At 34.6% G+C, this 19,955-nt stretch overlaps 1 protein-coding gene across 2 annotated transcripts in view; it reads right to left on the reverse strand.

The window, feature by feature from the left end:
* dsd (attractin-like protein dsd) overlaps positions 1-19,955 on the reverse strand; it is an 80,242-nt gene that overhangs the window by 16,510 nt on the left and 43,777 nt on the right. For both annotated transcript variants that reach the window (XM_069834167.1, XM_069834166.1), the window contains exons 12-19: positions 19,664-19,836; positions 13,055-13,238; positions 12,685-12,864; positions 9,579-9,722; positions 8,090-8,239; positions 5,658-5,822; positions 3,897-4,113; positions 1,733-1,811 (exon numbers count right to left, since the gene is read on the reverse strand). In XM_069834167.1, the coding sequence (XP_069690268.1) occupies positions 1,733-1,811; positions 3,897-4,113; positions 5,658-5,822; positions 8,090-8,239; positions 9,579-9,722; positions 12,685-12,864; positions 13,055-13,238; positions 19,664-19,836 (1,292 nt within the window). The remainder of the gene's footprint in view (positions 1-1,732; positions 1,812-3,896; positions 4,114-5,657; positions 5,823-8,089; positions 8,240-9,578; positions 9,723-12,684; positions 12,865-13,054; positions 13,239-19,663; positions 19,837-19,955) is intronic.

Raw genomic sequence — 19,955 nt, forward strand, 5'->3', positions numbered from 1 at the left:
TTTTTTTACGCTCTTTTTTATGTACTATTATTGTAGTCAACATCGATACAGTAAATTTTGTAAATCTGTCCCATACAGAATCTTGCTTTCATCTAGCTAATCATTACCAGTACATTCTGATATTCAATAACAATTTCAACACTCTTAATACAGCAATTACGATGGATAAGCTTTTAAAGTAAACTGTATGCAGTGTGTAAAGTCGCGTCTCCACTATTAAATATTTAACAACAACATGTTAAATGTTAAATTGTTACTGTTAACACCCCAACATGTTGATTGAACATGTTAATGCTAATTTCATTTAACACTTTGTCCACACTGTTAAACATGTTAAACTTGACTTTCTTTGCGTAGTCCACCATAAACAGTCTATGAGATTTTAATATAGATAGTGTTTTATTTTCAAACCTTGGACAATGGACTCAGATGAAGATCTGACTTTTGTAATTGCCTCTGTTGCTTGTTACAAGGCTTTGAAAAGGAAGAAAATGAGAATGTGGATGCGGCAACAATATCTTAGTAAAAGACATTATGCAGGATACATTCTAAACGAGCTTAAAATTGAATATAGTATCGATTTGGATTCAAAAACTTGCTGAGAATGTCAGTACACGATTTGAATATAGTGCTGCAAAAATACTTCCTGTTACATCAAAGAAATACACAATTTAAGAGCAGCCATTTCATCTCAATTAAAAAAATTGCAGCGCGATTATCATAGGACCTACGACATGATAGATGTTAAAGGAGTGGGTAATATCGTATAATTATTCTTTCCAAAGTTTTACGAACGTTAACATACATCACCAAATACGACCATTACTGACGTCAACATAGCATTAACATTTAGCGTACAACGAGAGTGCAAAAACTCTCTATTGTATTCTCGAGAACAATTAAATAATAATTCCAGTTCTCTAAAACAGTCTGCGTTCTTAGTTTTACTCGTGTATTCTTTTGCAGACACATCCCACAAACAAGGCCTTTCCATCAGTGAATTAATTTTATTCTAATGTATTTTCTTTCATCCACTCCATTACTTCGAACAACTTACAGCCAACACCAAGGACCAATGATAGTATAAAAATGATCAAGATACATGCCACAAAATCGGAACTTATAGTTGTTGCTATGGAAACTGTACAAACTTTGCCGAACTGTACCGACACTGCACGAGCAAATGAACTGACTTGACATGTTTTCCATTTCTGCTGGAAAACACGCCAACATGTTAAAAGTGTTAAATTCAACATACTCAGTTAACATGTTAAGTCAATTGAGACTTGAAATGTCCATATACATGTTAAATTCAACATGTTACATTTAACATGTTGTTGTTAAATGTTTAATAGTGGAGACGCGCCTTAAGGGAGTTCATCTACATAAGACGGATGATCAAATAACTTTTCAACAATGAAACACACAAGATTAATGCAACTGGAACATGATCCTAATCACTTCTTTCCCCATTGTAGAAGTAACAAAAGCAAAGCATTTAGACCCCCCAGTTTCTCTTCAGGCTCTGTGCTCTGTAAAAAGGACAACTTTTACACCTCCCTGTGCAAAGACTCTTTAGTGTCTTCTATGAAAAGGCACAGAAATAATTTTTTTTCGATGTTTTTGGGACAATTATCTCACACGAAATGGGGAGAAAGACAAAAGATTTACTAAGTGAACAATACACCCATGCTAATAATTATGCTTAAGCTTGTATGCAAGTTCTACTTACTTGCCGCCGTCTGTACATATCATATTTCTGCTTTATCTTCCAGAGGATGGCAGCCACCAGAAGTAACAGAAGGAAGCAGCTGCAGAGAAAGTGAACATTATAAGCAAGCAGCCAATTAAAAGAACTTCTGAAATTAAATAACACACATAAGGTAATGAAAACTAACACAGGAGCTACCGATAGCCTATTTGTGCTTAATATTAACAACTATTACAAAAACATGACTAAACTATTAAATAAAAATTTTACGATATTTTTCTTGTAATAACTTACAGTAAAACCTAGCTTATTACGCTATCCCGTGTAATACGCTTTTTTTGTCCGGTACCTGCACATTTCATATATAACACCTTTATAAAATACCCCGTTTGTTGTGCTCAAGTCCCACATAATACACTGTTTTTGTGGAATATTTTCGATGTAATTTTCAGCAATGTACTGAACAGGAATGAAACATCTTGGTCATTGAACTCACTGGTGCCATTAATCTGAAAGTAATGGTATTTGACCCTTTACCTGCGCATTTAAACCTTCATACTTCATACCTTAGTATACCCCACCCTCTTGTTATGCTCTCTTATTCGACTCCTTACCTGCGTGGTTAAAGCCTACATACAGTTACAATACCTCACCCTCTTGCTAATCCTCTCTCTCAAACAGCATTCCTCACTCGACCGTAATAAAATTCTGGAAATTTTTGCTGGGCAGTTTGTTGTCCTTTAGTGTATTGAAGTGTCTGTGAATGTGATTACAATGAGTGTTAAACAAAAAGCGCTTTCTGTGTCGGAAAAATTGGAAATCTTACGAAAGTACGATGAGAACAGTACTCTTACTCAGAAACAACTCTCTGATGCATTAGGAATCCCATCATCTATATTAAGAATGATAATAAAAAGTCGCGACTCAATCACTACAGTTGCGACGTCGTCAGGAGGATGTAATCGCAGAAACTGAAGTGTGGTAAACATGAGGACTTGGAGAACATGCACACGGCAAACAACTATAAATGACTTTTTTTCCGAAAGAATTAAGTAAAGTACATATTGTAAATGTCTTTGACATACAGTACAGTAATTACATAATGGAGTAATACTGTATTAACTTTCATGAATCATGTATTTCAATAAAGAAAAATGCTAATAGATACTGTATATAAGTCAAAATTAGTATATCCGCCTAATACGCGGTCCCGGTTAATACGCGGTTTACACCCGGACCCTTGAACAGCATCTTATCAGGGTTTTACTGTATTTTAAAAATTTTTAAGCAATAATATGTTTCTTAAAAAGATTTTAAGACTATTTGTACATTCTTTATTTATTATTTGGTATTAAATCTGTAACACAGGACTGGACTCTGTGTGGAAGATTTTTTGGAAAATTACAACAGGACAGAAAGAAATTAATGTAATGGAGTTCATAATAATTAAATCACATAAGTTTAATTATATTATGGCAAGTCTGATTACTACCTAGTGATTCACTCAAGAATTATGGTTATTTTAGACAACTAATGCATTTTTCGTGCTTTGCATTACAATGAAGTTAATACATCTTGATTACACAACTTTTAACACTGTATCAGTTCGGAATACATTCGGAATACATATTCCGAAATAAAGTTAAAGTTAAAAGTTATCCATCAGGAATAGGTTAATACTAAATAATAAATTGAATAGTTGTTGACATTAATTTGTTCCCACATTGTTAGATGATTTTGCATAACAATTTATTGCCATAAATTTTTATTTTTAATGAACTGTCTTTTCATGGAATGTACAGACCTTGAGTAAAATGTCTCAGTTGGATTATATGTTGATATGATACCGAATCGACTTGAATTTATTTATTCTTTTTTTATTATGAAAGTGATTTTACATCGACATTTTAATTTATTAAATAAATTACCAATAACTGAAATTTACTTGTGACTTTCTAGAGACCTGACACATTTCTAGACAGGCACATGATGAAATTTAGGGTCAGTAGGACACGATACTGACAACAGCAACATCCATATCCTAGGCGAAATTTGAAAAAAAAATTGTGGTTTCCATATAAATTAAAGCTGCACCTTATTACATAGCTGCTGTGCACTATTTGCGTATTTAAAATGAAACCATGCAGTGTTTATCTATAACAAGCATGTGTTTGAAGGGACTCACGTTGAGAAAGTGATGAAGAACTGCTGTAGATTCAGCTTTGGATACTGTGAAAATGAAATCTGGATCCACAGCGGTGGGCGGAAGTCATAGACATACACATAGAAAGTCGTCAAGGTGACATTGTCCTCAATACCAAAGATGTGTTCTGCCTTGTTGAACCGTGTTCGAAAAGATGTGCAGTTATGGTTTGTGAAGATTGCCCTCTCTGCACTGTTGGCTAGAAATATAAACAAACACAAACATTAAAACAGTGAACTGTGCTCTCTATTCAACAATCTCTGGGGAATATTCTACTCTCTTTCCAGCTAAAGATTGAAGTAAATATAAATAAATGCACGTGGCATAATGGTTCCTGATTGGCTATTGGACGCACAACGTCTCCAAACTCATGCTTGTCATCTTCTTCCTCACATTAAAATAGTTCCTTGTAAAATAATAAAATGTATAATATACATGAAATACGAATGAATTAAACATGCTTATAAGAACAACATATTTATATTAGTAGTTTCAGACATTGCATGTTAAATCATTGTAACGTGTATTATGACAACGCGCATGCGTAATAGGCATTAAATCCCTCCCAAGGTGACTTGCAGCTTCACAGAGCACATCAGCACAGCTGGTATAACACAGTGCGAGATTCAGTGTTGCCAACCTCAAATAAATTTCTGTAGAATTAAAGAAATTCTCCACTCTTCAAAGAATAACATTCAATTACGAATCTACAGAAAAAGAAAACCCACTATTCCCAGTAGAGATATAATAAATATTAACCCTCTGTGAGCATTTTACTGGTTAGTTCAATGAATGTGTTGAAATGTCTGCAATATATCAGACGGTGGCTGCCCTGCGTGCTCCACTTGCTGAAAATAATGCGCCCTGGTGGCTGTTTTGGTAGCTAGCTTGCGATTGCGGGGTAATACATTTCGGTTTTGTTTACGTCTACTTCAATCTTTAGTTGGAAATAGTTTAGCTGTCCTTCAAAATTGGCTTGACAATTTCTGGAACTTCAAACTACCAGATTTCTTCGAAAAACTGCCAGACTACTAGGAGTCAGTCATAAACAATGTAGGAGAATATATGATTGATTAGTTTATGTAAGATAAATAATTTTGAATTTAATAAAATAATTATACGAATTTATGCATGAACCTAATAATGTGCAATGTTATTTCCCTGTTTATTTTCTTAGAATAAAAAATGTGTTTCTCAGAATAAAGAAAATAATGAAATGAGGTAAAATCGCTCATTATAGTGTATATCCTGTGGGCTAAAATTGTATTGTTTTCCAATACCTGCAGATATGGTCAAATGTGAACTTCCTCAAACAGTACTAACCTGGAAGATTTTTATTATTTTGTTAAGACAGAATTCAATATCCTCAATGACAGAACAACAGACAAGTAGGTATAATAATTGCATAGCTTAATTTTGGCGTGGGTGAGAGACAGCCTGAAGTCCTCTTATTCACGAACAGGGTTCTTCCATGTTTTATAAATGAATAACGAAGTTCAATTTAACTTCCCTACCAAAGAAGTGATATTAAGAAATTTTATTGCCTTCAACTGCGTTTAAACACACGAATTTCAGGTCTATATCGGATACAGTAACCATTCGACAATTAAGAAAATCTTAATTAAAATTTTAGATGATTCATCCACATTATCGTAGATAGACATATAACCACAATTTCCCGGAAATCTTTTATCTCCACATTTCAAAAGCAAGAACATAGAATGGGAAGCAAAAAATCATTACCAGCTTTCATGGTGACGTTCATCTTTGCCATAACAGAACAAGTGATGCTAAAATCAGCATCCACATCAGGTTTGGGAGGGCTGTTCTTGAAGTTTATCTGAGTGTAGTGACGATCTTCTTTCTTGGACAAGTTGAATGTGAATTGGTAGTCTATCGTCAGATCATCTGGAAAAATTAGAGGCAATTTTTTAGACACAAGCCCGAAGTTTATATGTGGAACTTTCAGTGAAAGGGGGAGGGAGGGCTTTCAAAGGGAAATTAAACAAATTCTTGATACAATTTACATATATTATATCTTGTGAGTTAAGTTTACTCCGGAATTTTGCATATAAACAATTAAGGATAGGGTAAAATAGTGAATGGTAATGTAAAGAGGAAAGTTTTAAATTTTGTAACATGCCTCACAAATACTCAATATGGCTGCCCTTCATGATAAAGCATCATTCTATCTTGTAATCTAATTCAATCCATACACACTGCAGCATTGCCATGACAATTTTTTTTAATTAATCATATGGGGAAAAGAAAATTTTGTCTGTATGGAGCCATACGGCATATGGGTGGCTAAGTTTTGTACGTGGAATCTGTACAGATCTTAGATCATCTCTTGCTGTTGCTAATGTATTTTGTTTGATGTCAGTAAACAACAATTGTCCACCTCTGCAGCACTGGAATCCAGAATTATATAAAATTAGTGGCTTGTGCAGCAAATGCTGCAAACTAAGTTCATTAGACGTTCAAATAAACATTTTGCAGATTTATTTTCAATGAAGAATACACAGACATTTTAAAAGTTATTTGCTTCCATAATAATGAAACGTACTCTCTCTGGGTGGTTTTTTATGCCAGATACTTTTTCTTGAGCCTATACATCTTCAGTTTTTGAGTTTCAAGGCAAAAACGCAAGTAACAATGTCAGGAAGATCAGTGGCTTTTTATGTGGGAGTAAAGCAATAGCTATTTCAGGTCATTGTGGATTGTAGGTGAAAGTTAAAAAAAAGTCAGGTTTGCTATGCTTTCGAACAATAGACATAGCATCATGGCATAGCTGCTGTATGTTTCGTGAACTACCTTGAAATTTGTAAGGGTAAAATAATTTTATCCTGCTAAGATCTTGCTGAAATGATCGGGAGACTACAAAATCTTGAAGGCTTCTTATTTTATTAGTAAGTAATACCTTTTGTTCTTTCCATAGAAACTCTAATTTTTGCGCTCTCTCGAGCCAATACTGAAGAGAATCACGCACAAAAATATCTCCACCACACCGCCATTAAATATATGAAAAAGACCCAATCCCACTTGATTAATAACTATAAAAATATTTTGATTTTTAATAACAATATTATTATCTTAGGTAAGTTTTACAGTTTTCAGTAACATATACTATGTATACTATATAGCCGCCACTCAGTAAACTATAGAAATGAAGATTTAATTTATGATATTCTCTACATCTACTTATATACCCCAAAACGTTTCACTTTCATATCATCAATATAGCATTAATATGTATAATTAATGAAAAATAGTCACATCACGGCATTAACTACAATAATATTTCATTTCTAATGGTAATAATGTCATCAAACCACCTCAAGTTTTGTAGTTTTTAATATCCAATACACAGCTGTACTCAGAAAATTACATATCACAGAATCAGACCTGTAAATAATTTTAATAACTCTTGAAATTTTTAATAACCAATTAAATTTAAGCTCTAAATATGTCAGCAATCTTGCAGATCATGGCCTTCGTGTAATATTGTTTACTGTAGTGTGTGTTTTGTTTTATTCTGAAAAGTCTCATAACTGACGACAGATGGATTTTGGAAAATAGGAAAAGATGTAGGAAAATTGACATTTCACTGAACATTACTATTTTTCTGAAAAACTTTGGGTACCAAGCTTCAAAATGAGGGGTCCTTTATTAAAATCCATTGAGCCGTTTTCCCGTAATTTCTATTACCAGTTCGAATTATATAGATAATGATTGAAAAACAAGAAGTGCTGCAAATACACACTCCAAGATTCATCGAGACAAGTGTGCATCTACGGTATTCTTTAAAGCAAACTTGTTGTACAATTAAAATGTAAAGCAAAACAATTTCTTTACTTCTTCTTTAATATTAAAAAAATCATTAAATGACAGTCGGAGAGATAGAGGGAGGAGAGTAAAATATATTTCAAGGGAGAAAACAAGGGGTGGGGCGTATGGCCAAGAAAAGAATTACCATGACAGCACTGCCTAGAATGAACCAAAAATGGTGGCCAATTGTACCCAGACAATATGATTTCATTTTAAAGACATTAAAATTTAGTGTTCATAATATGCAACCCAAGTGGTGTGACCTTGTGTGTCCTACTTCAAGTCTTATTACATGGTCTTGTACAACAACACGGGTTACACATTCTTCAGAAATAAAAATTACTTACAGAAACAAGAACCCTTGTTTGTTGGGTCACCATGATAGTGATTCTGTGTGTCACAACGCTCACAGTGATCACCTGTGATGCCCTTCGTGGTGCAAAAGCACTTTCCAGTGTCTGGATGGCACTCAGTACCCTGGTCGTTGCACTCACAAGCTGCAAGAAACACATTTAAACAATAAATCGAATGAAATTTATTTATTTATAGAAAATTCATTTTAACATCTGCATAACTTAATGTAATAGATACCCAGGTTCAAGTTTCAATCAACCGAGTAATTTGTCATGAAGAAAGTGTTAGGAAAAGTTTTCTTGGGGTACTCTCATTTCCTCTGCCATAATTATACCATTTTTTCATAATCCATAAACATCATTATCACGGATACAGACAGTAACAGAAAGCTGCTGTTCTGTATTATCTGTCCAAAACACCATCTACATGGAATTCATATGGTAAAAATTCAACGGAGCAAAAAATTACGCGAATTCCTAGATTTCATGCTATTGTCTGAGTCTTCAGGTATAATGCAAAATAGAGTGACAATTTTACTGCAGTGAAATTTGCTGTTATATGCACAATGTAATTGCATTGACATTTAAGGGGAGAGGATGGTATTTTTTCAAACATTTTTCCTATTTGGTGTAAAATATTAATTTTTTGTATGTAGGAACTCAACCAAATATAAATATTTTGAAAAAAAAAAAATATTTGGGGGCCCAAATTTGAAAAAAAATATACCCAATGCAGGATTGTACTAAAACTGATATATCTAAACAATTTTTAAAGATAGATTCAAACTCTTTTTTGCAATGTATTTGAAAAAGCATATTCTAGAAACTGTCTGTAACTGAATTTTGATATTAGTCCCTACATTTGTAAAATAAACAACTAAAATTTAATAACAATTTTCTGATTTCCTTTCTTGCAAACAAACGGACGTATTTTTTAAATTAAATCAATTAACAAAATTCTGTTACAGAGAAACGTTTCCTAATAGTCTAAAGAATGTGTGTTCTAAATTTCATGCACGTATCTTTAATAGTTCAGGAATTATATCCATTTTTGTCCGGCAATGTAGCAAAAAACAAATGAAGTTACTGGAAACCGATAAAAGTGGGAGTGTGATTTAAAAATACATAGCGCAGTAAGTTTAAAAATGACGTTTCAATATCCGATAAGGGCACAAATACCCACAAAATGTTATTTAATGCATTCCAAACATATAAAGAGTATTTTAAAGAAAAACAATTTTTTTTTTAATTTAATTTACCGGAAACAACAATAAAAGTGGGTGAGTGATTTAAAAATCCATAACGCAGGAAGTTTAAAAATGGCGACTCAACATCCAATAAGGGCACAAATACCCACAAAATGTTATGTTATGCATTCCACACATATCATAGAGTATTTTAAAGAAAAATTTTTTTTTTTTTTAATTTACTCATTTTTCACCAAAAAATACCATCCTCTCCCCTTAATGCCATGTTTACTTACGAATGCATTTTCCACCATTGACAGGGTTTCCATAGTAACCGAGGACACAGTGCTCACAATGGGGTCCCTGAGTGAGGTTGGCACATGGTTGATTACACACACTGCTGTTGACGGCACACGTGCTGTGTCCATTGCATTGGCACGCTGCAAACATTAAGAATATCCTCACTGCAGTATTCTGCAGCTCTTGTTACGCCGACTTCACCCAGGTAAAATATTAAAGTGTGGGGAATAATTCAATAAAGATTTTGCAGTGGATCCCATCAAATGTGTGACAAATATTAAATCTTACAAACATTATTAAACTTATCACAGAATAGTACATTATGCAACGAGCCTATAATGGTAGTAATTAAGACGCGAGTATGTTTATGAAACAAGCGCAAGCAAGTTTCATAACTTTCATACGAGCGTCTTAATTACCATTATAGGCAAGTTTCATACGACTTTTTATGCTCGACCATATTTCTAACTTAAAATTATTCATAAGTATTCATATTATTCTTATCTGACTGGGGAGCGGAAGTGACCTTGTGCAATATCTCGTAAATTGTGAGATGTGCGCAGACGCGAAAGTATTGATTTTTTCCGAGGAACAGATGTCGACATTGACCTTGATATAATCTAGAGAGTAAAATGAACATTAATCTTGATATAACCTGGAAATTGATTTAGACATTGAAAAACGAGATGACAAATTGAATTTATTTGAGTATTATTTACAATTAACACTAATTATTATAGTAACAGAACATAACCTTCTGCGACAGTATTGGATTTCCAGCCTCCATGACGTTTCACTAGTTGTCTTTCGATTGCATATCTGAGAATAATCGATACTTGCGCTTTCATATTGCTACAATGGTGCTTCCTGATTGGTGGAAAACCTGAACTTTAATGAATAGATGTACTTTAATGAGGTCCATTAAAGGGCTGCTACCAGGTGTATAATTACTACATTTCGGCATGGTTGAGCATAAAGAAATGTGTAGACCTGTGGCAGTAAATGAAAATAGAAAGAAACACATTACTTCAAGACTGAGATTTGGTAATGATATTTAATTAAGACTGAGCATGGCAATTCTGACATTGTTACCCCTCCCAATGGCAAAGCCCATAATTTGTCATTATTTCCTCCATACTCTACAAGCGTACTCATAGATGCCGAGAAGAGTAAATCATTTAGTTCATCAGAGACTATTCAGAGTGCAGTGGATACACATTACACTCATGAATGAATAAATAAATGACAAAAATGGTAAATTGTTGGGATGTCAGAGAGGAACCGGTATACCAAGAGAAAACTCCTGTGTTACCTTGATCAAGGGTTTGCACAACAGAAGTTAATAAATACATGATGAATCAACCAGGATTTGAACCAATCAATCGATCAATCAATCGTTTACTAATATCATGAGCAACAGTTTGTTGCAAAAGACATAAAATAAAATAATATTTGACATAAAATATAAAAACAGATGAATACAACAATACAAATGAAATACAATACTGGTAATAATAATAACAATAACCAATACTAATAATAATCGTAACAATGAAGAGCAATGCAGCTTATAAATTTAGAATATATTTACAACGGAGTCAAGAAATTCACTAATACTATAGAATGGATGGTTGATTAACCAATTATACAGAACAGATTTAAATTGTATATAACTTGCATCATGCACCTTTTGTGGTAACTTTTTAAACAATGTTACAGCAATAGAACTGAACCATCTTTTGGACTTACTTAATCTAACTCTAGGTTCTGAAAGACAATAATTGTACCTTGTATTATAGTGATGAACTTCTGTTTTAGGGTGATAAGTATTAAGGTTTTTCTTCATTTTCATTAGACATTGGAATATATATATGAATTTATGACAGTTAAAATTTTTTCTTCAATAAATAGTGGTCTACAATGAACGTCATATGCAGACACTGTTAAAATGTGTATAGCTTTCTTTTTTTTAGAATGAGAATCTTGGATATGCTACTGCTATTTCTCCAAATATATATACCATATGATAATATACTATTGAAAAAGGCGTAATAAGAATTTATGAGGTAGAATTTTGGTATTAAATATTTTAAATGTCTTAATAAGTAAATTACTCTTGATAGCTTAATACTTAACATAACAATATGTTCATCCCATGCTAGTTTAGAATCTAATACAAGTCCTAACAATTTTACCTGTGACTGAGCTTCGGCATTTGATGTATTTTTCAATGAAAATATTATATTTTGAGTTCTATTTAAATTTAGACTGAAACCATTCACCCGAAATCCGTACGGTGGGTTTTGTGTTTGTTAACATTAGAACAAAACAAGTCTGATGTCAAATTTCGAGGGATTGTCTGACTCTATTCGAGAAAAATATGCCAGATTTTTTGATGAAACATGGATCCACTACTACATACCAGAGACAAAACAGCAGTCGAAACAATGGAAGCAAAGTGATTCTCCACCTAAAAAGTAAAAGCTGTTCAATCGGCTAGGAAAGTCATGACATCCGAGTTTTTGGATTCTAAGAGGATAAGCATGATTGACTATCTAGCAAAGGAGAGAACAATAACTGGAGAATATTATTAAAATCTCCTGCAGCAACTTCTGAAAGTGAAAAATCGCGAGAAGAGGCAGGGTATGACCAACAAGAAAGTGTCGTTTCATCACTACAATGCACCTGCTCACATGTCTGCAATCACGTTGCTAAACTATATGAACTACAGTTCGAATTGTTGCTGCTTCCCCATCCTTATCACGGGATCTCGCACCCTCAGACTTCTTTCTTTTCCCAAAGCTCAAAACTCACTTGGCCGGGAAGAAATTTTCGTCAAATGAAGAGGCTATCGCAGAAGCAGAAGGCTTTTTTCGCAGACCTCGAGCAATCTGTGTGATATAGCAGCATTGCAGCACTGGTGGACCAAGTGTGTGAATCCCCGGGGGGAGATTATGTTGAGAAATAAAGATAGTTTCAGAATAATCCTAGTTTAATTTCTATGTCAGGCTATGAACTTCTCAAAAACGTAAAAGGCAAGGATCAAAATAAGACCTGCAACTTTAAAATAAACATCTTACCAAAAAAAAAAAAAATACTCACTGGGACACTCTGTGAAGAACCAGCGACCTGCTGCACAGCTGAGGTTAGGCTGGTTGGGACCTGCATTTCCCCCAGGCAGGCACTGTCCGAGACCTGTCCCAGAGCCATCATCACACCACCCACAGGCCGGGTCATCCCGACACTCAACACAGGTTGGGTAGAAACTACAAGCAGACTTGCCTGCAATGCAATTATTAAACCAAAAAATTAGAATCCTACAAAACCTTAACGAAATTCTAAAAAATAACAGACTTGAAAAACGCATTGGGCGAAAGTGAAGACTGGTTACAAACACAAGACAGAAGTATACTCAGAATGCAGTAAGGACCTCATGAAAGTAGACTGATATGGTAATGATTACGTATCTCACCAGAAGTGGAGCGACATCGAGCCTGATGCGTGGTCCACTCGCGGCACTGTCCATATGGGAAGGAAGCAGTATAAGCATTCTTGTCGACACAACGACCTTCATTCTGACACCAGATACACTCCTCCACAGTGCAGTTCAGGCACAATGTGAATTCAGCACAGCTACTCGTACAAGCTGTTGGTTCCTGCAGCGTAACAATGCACAACAATGGTTGAAGTAGAGTGTCCCAATAAAACGTACACACATTCTGAAGTTAATATCACACATAAAAATGAAGTCAGAAAGAATGCTAGGAGGCACTGCAATACCTGTGCATTCACAGTTTGGTAGTAGTACACTCCACTATCCAAAGGCACTAACAACAATGTAAATGGCATAGTTGCAATTATCATTTGATCAAAGTAAATGGATTTTTAGGCATTACTAAGAAAAAAAAAAGAGAATGTGAACTGAAGTGCAAAGACATTGAAACATCTCCACCAACACAGGAACAATTATAAGATTATACAAATCTGGCTTTCAGGTATAGCTCCCTGTAAAGCTGATTTGAATAATTTGAAGAGAAAAATTGTTCCAGGGCCGAGCATCGAATCCGGGACTGTTGGCTGAGCACTCCAACACTCTACTGACTGAGCTACCCAGAAACTCTATCACACTCCTGCTCAATTATTTCCTTTTATATCTACATACCTCAAATGGGTTGACAAGGCATCAGAGACCCAACATTGAGTGCACACTTTGTGTGGCTTAAACTTGTGGTTTTCTGTTAACGAACAGTAACGTGTATTATACAAATCTGCTTGTGGTTTTCTGTTAACAAACAGTTATGTGTATTATACAAATCTGCTTGTGGTTTTCTGTTAACAAACAGTAACGTGTATTATACAAATCTGCTTATGGTTTTCTGTTAACAAACAGTAACGTGTATTATACAAATATGAAAGTCACATTTGTATGATACACGTTACTGTTCGTTAATAGAAAACCATAAATTTAAGTCATAGGGGAGACTGTTGTACTTTTAGCATAGTGTAACATTTTTTTTATTTTTTTATTTTTGCTGCTACCTAGTGGACTCAAACTGAAATAGACTGTAGAGAAAGCCACTAAGTAGCTCTGGTCTAGTTTCAGTTTGATTTATTGCAAAGTGTGAGTTCCGTGGACAAAAAAAGTTTTTTAGTACCGAAAGTAAACATTTCGTTCATTGATATATGTTTTCTAACACAAAACCAGATTGTATTTGTTAATATCTTTCATGTATGGTATGTTCCCTATCATCTGGTAAGTAATAACATAATTTAATTCCCATGATTTATTCGAATCTCTAGTTTTGGGAGTCATATTTGTTTAAAAGTGCACCCTCTTGTACCTTTGAACACAAAACATCTTGTACCATGGAACATGTTCCAAAGTACATGATACTATCGGTTTTTGTTTTTCTTTTATTTTCAGATCATGTCACGAAGTAACTCTGGAGTTAAGAGGCCCCCAATTGATCCGGATGCCTTGAAGAAAGCTGTTGAAGCAGTTATTGCTCCTCCAGGAAATAAAATTTCAATCAGAGAAGCCTGCTCTGGTTTATGATGGCAAATACATTTTAAATATGATTGTCAGTTTTTACAGCTATATTCCCACCTATATTCCATGTGTTACAACTTACAAGAGGGTATGTTCCAAGGTACATGAACCTGCTGTACCTTTGAACACATTATATATCCCTTCATTTTATTTTTTCCATCCTTAATAGATCTGTAAAACAGGAAAATACATACAGGAAGTTCTAAAGGAATCTTCAATAATTATCTCAAGTATTTTTTCATTTAAAAAATTTCATTTCCCAAAATAAAAAAATAAAAAATAAAATGTGAAAAGTGTTTAAAAGTACAACAGTCTCCCCTACAGAAAGCGTGCACTCAATGTTGGGTCTCTGAACCTGAAAGCCAAATTTGTATAATACACATTATTGTTCATTAGCAGAAAACCACAAATTTAAGCCACACAGAAAGTGTGCACTCAATGTTGGGTCTCTGGTGTCTTGTCAACCCATTTGAGGTATGTGGATATAAAAGGGAATAACTGAACTGGAGTCTGGTAGAGTTCCTGGGTAGCTCAGTCAGTAGAGCATTGATATGCTCAGCCAAAGATCCTGGGTTCGATGCCTGGCCCTGAAACAATTGAATAGCCGCCCAGAACAAGGTTGTAACCCTCACTTCTCATAAGTAGACTTTTTCGTGAATAATGGTTGTTAATGATGCACTATATGTAATGCCTGTACTCTTATTAAAATCAGCACGCATATCTGACTGTCAACCTTGCTATAAAAAATTTAAAGTATGTAAGGTACACTCTTAGACAAAAAAAATGACCGGATTCTTGAAGCGTAAATTTTTCTAAGTTCTGTTCGGCTGTGCGCCTGATACACAAGACTAAAATCAGAGTAGTAAGGACGAAACCAGCGAGATCCAAGAACATACTCTTATACCGGCAAACAACGGTTTGAACTGTGTATGTGTCATAGCTCCGTGGTAAAACTCTGGCTTCCCACGCAGAAAACCCGGGTTTGTATCCGCCTTCGTGTAAGTAGGTATATATATTTGTTTCGTTTTATTTTTTCTCTAGCTAGAAACAAATGATACATTTATTAACGTGCACAGGAGTTTGGATTAGTTGAACAATTAAACAAAAACATTCAGTAATATCGGAGACTTCTTCCTAATTACCGTTGAATTAAAATAGATGTTCAGTTCTTGGATCTTCTCCCCTCTCCATAAGGAATATTGATCAGTTACTAGCAGCAGCAGCGGCAGCAGCGGCAGCAGCAGCAGCAGCTGCCAAAATCTGAAGTAATTTATTCCGATTGACTTTATCAAAAGCCTTTTTAAAGTCAATGAATGCCATATGCGTTTCTAAATTAAATTCTCTATGTTTCTCAACCAGTAATTTCAAGGCGAAATATCCATCACAACAGGATCTTCCTCGACGAAAACCATTTTGTTCCTCACTGATAATATTGTCATAATGCTTATTGAGTTTGTTTTTCAAAATATTTGCATAAATTTTATATCCTGCGTTCAATAAACTTATTCCTCTATAATTATCCGTAATTTTCAAATCTCCTCTCTTATGTATAGGAATTACAATAGATTTAGTCCAGCTTTCGGGAAATCCTTGTCCCTCCCAAATCAAATTTTAAAATCTCAAAAATCTTTGTAGAAATTTATGGCTAGCATATTTAAATAATTCACTATTTATTAAATCTTCTCCTGGAGATTTATTGTTTTTCAATTTAGCCAAGACTCTTTGTAGTTCATCCATAGAAATTGACTCCAATAAAGGATTAGTTGAAAATGGAAGCGTGAGAGATTGTGTTGATGTAGACCATAGTTGTTGAAAATACTGTAACCAATTGTCCTGAGAAATAACATTTATTCTTAGATTATCTTTTACTTCGCAATTTAATTTCTTAAGAATTTTATAAGTCTGTGGTTGAGGCCGAGTGATATCATTTTCTAAGTATGCCACAAAGTTTATCCAATTCTGTCTATGTTTTTTTCGAACTTCTCTCTTTGCGATTGCCCGTTTCTTACGATAATCAATTTGATCTTCTTCTTTCTTGGTTGAGATGTACTTATTGAATGCTTGTCTTTTATCTGCAATTATCTTGCTTATGTCATCATCCCACTGTCGCAAGCCTTTCTTTCTAAACCACGCCTTTTTTTGTCCCAAACTTTCTTTGGCGGCTTGTGTTAAAATTTGTTTCACATTCAACCATTCATCTTCAACATTATCAAGAAGGGGTAATTGATCTACAAGAATATCCATTCTATAATAATAATAATAATAATAATAATAATAATAATAATAATAATGACCATAGATTATTCCGTCTTGCATTTTCAGAGGGAAATGTTAATTTCGATTGGAATAAGGTTATATTTTCAGATGAAGTTACTTTTTCCTCTGACAATTACGGGAGGCAAATGTCTACCGTTCACGGGGATCCCGATACGACCCTACGCATGTGGCAACTCACTTTCGCAGTGGCCGTATATATGTTCCATATTGGGGCTGGATGTCCAGTGATGGTCTGGGTGTTCTATGGCGGCTCGACGGAAATCTTAATGCCGAACAATACAAGGTCTTATTGGAAAATGTTATGCTTCCCTCTGTACGGATGATACATCCTGATGATGATGAGATCATATTTCAACAGGTTAATCATCGTGTTCACACATGTGCCGAGGTCATGAGATGGTTTTCAGAGAGGCCATATATCAGACTGATAGAATGGCCTCCCTGTTCACCAGATCTGAATGTCCTAGAAAATGTGTGGTCGGAGGTGAAGAAAACTGTGAACGCGATGATAAATACAATACCACGTCGGCCGATCACAAAAGATACACTCTGGAACATTATCGAGGACGCTTGGGATCGTGTATCTTCACGTCAACAGTACCTGAGATGCCTGATCACATCCATACCCCGTAGAATGCAGGTGGTTATAGATGTGGAGGGATTACATACCCAGTCTTGAATTTTTTGTCTATTTTGATTTTTGTTTATTGGTCTCCGAGATGTATTTCTTTATTTTGTTTAATACAAAGAAAAGGATAATGTCTGTTTATTCCTATGTGAGAAGGACTTCTTTTACTTAAGGTTTATTGTTGTTTATTTCTATCCGAGAAGATTTCGATTAGTCTCTTTAAATACAAGATACAAGGGAAAAGATTGCTATTATGTATCTAACTTGCCCTTTGTAAATATTAACTTTCTATTAAATATTTCACAATACTGGTTATTATCATTATACAAGAAGTAAAAAATGAGAATGAAAAAAAAAAAACAAAGTATAGACTGAGATTCGAACTCGGAACCTTTCGAATATAAGGCCACAATGCTACCGACTACGCTATGCGAGAGAGACGATGACTCTTTAAGAAGCATGTTATATAATCATCATATAGTGGTGGCAGTGGAGTATCGGAAATATTTACGACAGAAGAAATTCATCCGCGTATGTATCATGCTCTGACGAATGTACCTGAAGTCTTCCGAATTGGACATAGAATCTGGAGCCTGGTCATTTTTTTTGTCTAAGAGTGTACAATGTGTTTTTCCCCATTTCTGAAGAATTTCTTATTTGCTGGTTACAACCTTGTTCTGGGCGGCTATTCAATTTTTGCCTTGAAATGATTCAAATTATAACACTATGTGATAAATTTCAGCAAAATGAAACAGCGCAAACTATGAACAAGAAATGGAGTGGAAGATGGAGAACATCAGTGAACAATGAAGGTATTGTGACAGTGTTACAGAAATTCACGAAATCCTGAAGAAGTCTGTAAGACTGAGACTGATGTCTACAGATTGGTGTTCAAATACCCTGTATCTCTTGTCTAGCCTGTTAATGAAGAACAGAAAAAGAAGAATGAAGTAAAGTAAGACAAAATTGAGTTGTGGCATTAATACTTGTTATAAAACATTGTCAAATATGTCTTCTGTAATGATTTCAATAATTCCATCTTGCACAACAAAAAATACCATAAAATATAAGCTGTATATCCCCAAAACGTACACAATTTCTCTACTTTTATTGTAAGAAACTCTTTTCATAACATGCAATACTAATCATTACTTCTGTAAATAATACTGCTAACTAAATGTGGAAATTTAAGCTGTTAAGAACTCAGTAAACCAATAAAAATTGTTAACGTAACAATTATAGGACAAATTTAACGAATGTAAGAACTTTAATTTAAAAGCAATGTACCAGTAAGTGTCAGTTTGTGTTGAATTGGATCAACTCTATGGGCATATAACAGTGGTAGTACAATCGTGCGAGAGCATCCCGAAAGAACCTGATCAATAGTCTTTATCTATTATTATTCTTGCTGGAATGTCAAGCTGATAATCCAACAAGGAAAGTTGATATTCTAACTATTAGGTTAGCAGTAACTATGTTTCCAATACTGATGACAATACTAACAAAACTTTATACTTGTAAATTATATACCAGGGTCTGTCTATGCTTATCTATTTAGGAACAATTAACTAAAAGTTATTTGTACACATTTTTAATGAATGTTGAACGTTTTCGACTCAATTGAGTCATCTTCAGAAACTATGCCAATGAATACATAATTTCTGAAGATGACTCAGTTGAGTCGAAAACGTTCAACATTCATTAAAAATGTGTACACATAACTTTTAGTTAACTGCTCCTAAATAGATAAGCACAGATGGATCCTTGTGTATAACCCTAGATCATATATACTCAAATAGCTTGGCCTTATAGGCTTTGACGGTAACAACTTTTGTCAGGTTTACTACGCTGCCATCTAATTGTTACATAAGGAGTCACGTCATAATTCCCACTTGAATTGCATTAGTGAGTGTACTGCCATCTCATGTTCATTTACAGCGGACAGGTGGCGATCCTGGCGGTTGTTCTCTTCAAAGTGCTGCCGATTTTAACATAGGGATGAGCTATCTGTTACATATATGATCTAGGATATAAAATAATAAGACAGCTTATCAGATATCCATTATGGCTTTTAAATTTATACTTGTAAGTATAATAGTACCCTTATCCTGACTTGCAACTCATACCTGCTGCTCAGTAGCATTCCCAACAGCCTTGCAGCGCTGTTCATAGTCCCAGTGGCAGTTGTTGTGAGTGCTGCAAGACTGGCAGTTGTGAAGCTGGTGACACACTGGTCCCTCATTTGCTTCACACTTCTGCTCCTCTTTACCACTTCGACCGCGGTGCACACGGTTTAAAACTGTGTGTAAACATGTAACAAAACATTACAATATTTGACAGAATATCTTACTAGAAGACTGCTTGTCACACACAAAATTTAATTTTGAAGGTTCTTTCTTCTGATTCTGTGTTTTTTAT

The sequence above is a fragment of the Periplaneta americana genome, chromosome 1 (genome assembly GCF_040183065.1).
Source record: "Periplaneta americana isolate PAMFEO1 chromosome 1, P.americana_PAMFEO1_priV1, whole genome shotgun sequence".
Classification (NCBI taxonomy): Eukaryota; Metazoa; Arthropoda; class Insecta; order Blattodea; family Blattidae; genus Periplaneta; species Periplaneta americana.